The 3615-nt window shown below is 37.1% G+C and overlaps 1 protein-coding gene across 1 annotated transcript; it reads left to right on the plus strand.

The window, feature by feature from the left end:
* Positions 1–586: 586 nt before the first annotated feature.
* Positions 587–3207, plus strand: LOC107134440 (protein FAM104A-like). The gene is made up of 2 exons (XM_048797639.1): positions 587–677; positions 2365–3207. Exons 1-2 carry the CDS (start codon positions 669–671, stop codon positions 2593–2595), a joined length of 240 nt encoding a protein of 79 aa, XP_048653596.1. The 5' UTR covers positions 587–668; the 3' UTR covers positions 2596–3207.
* Positions 3208–3615: the final 408 nt, after the last annotated feature.

Below are 3615 nucleotides of genomic sequence, written 5' to 3' on the forward strand. Positions count from 1 at the left end.
CTGTGCTCGGTGTAAGCTCCTATAAGTGTAAGCTCCAAGAAGCAGTCCCCGCGGGCTCAGTTCCGGGAGCCGAAATTCGGCTGCTTAGTGCTTGTTGTATGCTCTGATAGGAGCAGGGTCCAAGAAGCAGCCTCCGCAGGCTCCGCGGGACGGTTCTGGGAGCCGGAACTCGGCCGCCCCGCGCTCGGTGTTCGCTCCGATAAGCTCAGGTTCTAAGAAGCACCCAGGCGCTGAACCCTAGCAATCTGTCTGCAAGCCGCAGGCGAATTCCTGTTTTTAAATCTTTAGTTGATTCTTATTTTCAGTTATTAGAATTTTTTTGATGTGGACTGGGGATGTAGCTCAGTGTTAGAGCGTTTACCCAGCAGCACACAATGAACAGTTTTAGTTGTGTCTCTACACAAATAAAGTAAAAATAAAACTATTTGCACAGATATTGGATAGATCCAGTTTTTCTTCACAATGATTCTAAAGGATTCCATTATCCCTATGAATTTAAGTGTATTATTCCGTTTCTCACCATAGCATCATCCTAATGACACTGTAAAGTGGATGTGTTTGTAATGTTAGATAAATATTGGATTCACTGGAAATGATTTGTCATTATTATTTTTCAGACAGTACTTGAAAGCAAAAGCAGTGCAGAAAGCCAACTGAGAGGAAACCAGATGTATGCGGTGGGTTATTTATCCAATACATTAGTTACTTAATTTATGAAAATTCATAACTAAATCATATGACAATGGAGTTCCAGATTTTTACATTCAGGGCTAGCAAAATAATTGGTTAATTTTTTTGCAATTGTTTTGCTATCTAGTCCTCATGTCTATTTGATGGCCCTTGCTGATGACTTTTACACGTGGCTTCATTTGCTCCTCTTTTCCCTTTCATAGATAGTTCTTTTAACATAGGAATATAATTGCATGAAGAGCAATGTAGGTTGCCCACCAAATTTTCTGGGCAATGTAGTGTATAACTTTAGATCAGGATCTCTAGGGCTGGTGTTGTAGCTCAGTACAGTAGAGTGCTTGCTTAATATGTGTGGCACTGGGTTCAATTCTTGAAGCCTCATATAAATTAATTAATTAATTAAAGGTACATTGACAACTATAAAAAAAATGTGTAGCTCTAAATGACCTGGCTCATGATGATTCTTGGTATAAGTCATATTACTGTTGCTTTTAGAAAAGATGGCCTTGTGAGAAATACAACACTAACACTGTGAAATGTTAACTCTAGATAAGGTGTCTTGCCATGAATTCCTCCTTTGAGAACCCTAACATTGTAAGGCAAGAAAATCTTGAATATGACTGGGTTCAGGGATCCCTGAGTGGCTTCTGTGAGATGATAAAGACTGTGAGTGATGTTATTTCAATGAAAAACAATATTTCTTTCTATTTATTTATTTATTTATTTATTTATTTATTTATTTATTTATTTATTTTTGAGTAGCAGTTAAACCCAGGGTGCTGAACCAGTGTACCAAATTCCCAATCTTTTTATTTTTATTGTTTTATTTTGCGACAGTGTCTCATGAAGTTGCTAAGGGTCTTGATAAGTTGCTGAAGCTAGCTTTGAGCTTGCTATCCTCCTACCTCAGCCTTCCATGCTGCTTGGATTGCAGGCATGTGCCACCATGCCAAGTTATGAAAAACAATCTTAAGAGAAAAGAGACATACAAACTGGACCAAGTCCACAGATACAAGACTGATGAATGCTGAGCATCACAAAGGCCAACTGTAAACCTAAATTTCATTTAAAAAAAAAAAACTATGTCCACTGCCTGTCAGCACACATGTGGACCTTGATTTGATAAAGGAGGACTGTATATGTTCACCATCAGGAGATTTGTACAGAATCATCACATATTTGCATGTATATATGGATGCATATATGTGAGTGAATATATGTATACAACAATTTATTTGCTTCATCTTAACTTATACCCACAGTCTGTCTTACTTTTTATGATCTTAATTTCTCATAAATTCTGTAATATCAATTGGTATTTCTCTTAGAGGAGGAGAAAGTACTTATCTGATGTTTGGAATGAGTGGTATAAGCAGGAGCTGAGGATATATAGAAGGATTTGGAATTAGAAGGCCTATGTTGTCCTCACCCTGACATTTCCTAGCTATGGGACTTGGGCAAATCAGGGATCTGTTTCCTCATCTGTAAAATAGTGGTTGTTAATCCTAGCTTCATTTATAGAGTTGATGTGAGGGTGGAATTAACTACCTTCAGGGACTTTACTTTCTAAACCTTTAAGTCTTGTATGGACTTTGATACTGCTACTCTCCAAACTGAATATGAAAAATGTGACTGTGGCGTAATGGTAACCTATTTCTGCCTTTCTATCTGTAGTCTTCAAGCAGTGTTATTGAAAGGAACATCAGCAGCATTCATAGCCCAGTGAGAGCAGGTGGACCAGAAAGCAGCTTAAACCAGATTATTGCTGAATACAACCTGAACACCCGTCAGTTCTTCCATGAGGAAAATATGCTGTCCCAAGGTCATTACTGCCAAATCAATCAGATCTTGAAGGAGGCTCACTTCTACAGCTTACAGCAGCGAGGACAGCCTCCAACTTGGTGAAGTAGTAGTCCTTTGTTCCAACTTAAAACGTATTTATAAAAGCAATCACATACACATGAAAAAGGTCTTGAGGTTTCTGTCTATATTTTAATGACAGGCTTATGGGCCATTGTTTATTTGCAATTTCGCTGCACTAGTGCAATTTCAAAAGGGCTTTAATAAAATGTTTGTTTTATTCTTTTCAAGTTTGGTGTCAAATTCACATGAAAGTAATAATATGAGGAATCTTGTGCAATTGAATACATTCTGTCTCCAAGTCAGACATGTGTCCAAATCTGTCAGTGAGACTCTTCGTGACAAATGTCTTTTGAGAGTATGATTTTTTTTATTTTTTAAAATTCAGTAGCCCAGTAAAGTATACGTAGTTTTCATAATGAAAAATTGTGCTCTATATGTGTAATAAGAATTGTAATGCATTCTGCTGTCATGTATTAAAAAAAATAAAATCAATAAAAACTAATGAAAAATACCCCTAAGATGTAATTTAACATTACAAAAAACTTGACTCATCCTTGTGCTGAAATGGACTGACATGATGATCCTCATAAGTTAGATGTTGTACTGAAATTACTCTCTATGGGTAATGGCAAGAATTAAACCTGGTATAGACCATGAAAGTGAAAAGTTCTAATTGTCTCTATTCTTTCTAATTCCAGGGAGAGTGTTTCTAGGGCTTTAGTACACTCAGATACTCCCTGTGTCCTTAATCCTGCAGAACTTGTACCTCAGACTTGCTAGAAAAACTGGTCAAAGCTGTCATAGAGATCCCAGCACTTAATAATGTTTGGCTTAAACAAATTAGATTAATAGATCATGTGATCTCCTTTACAATTCCCCTCATTATAGCTAGCCTTCATATTGATGAAATATAAGCTATTTGAACTGCTATCTAATGGAACAAGAATTAAGAAACTGAGTGGGACAACTGTCCATTTTATGCTACAAGAGCCCTTTCATAGTGATTAGGGGACCAGTTGCCATCACTAAAATGGACACAAATAATGTGGCTTAGAAACAGTG

Source organism: Marmota marmota, unplaced genomic scaffold (assembly GCF_001458135.2).
Source record: "Marmota marmota marmota unplaced genomic scaffold, marMar, whole genome shotgun sequence".
Classification (NCBI taxonomy): Eukaryota; Metazoa; Chordata; class Mammalia; order Rodentia; family Sciuridae; genus Marmota; species Marmota marmota.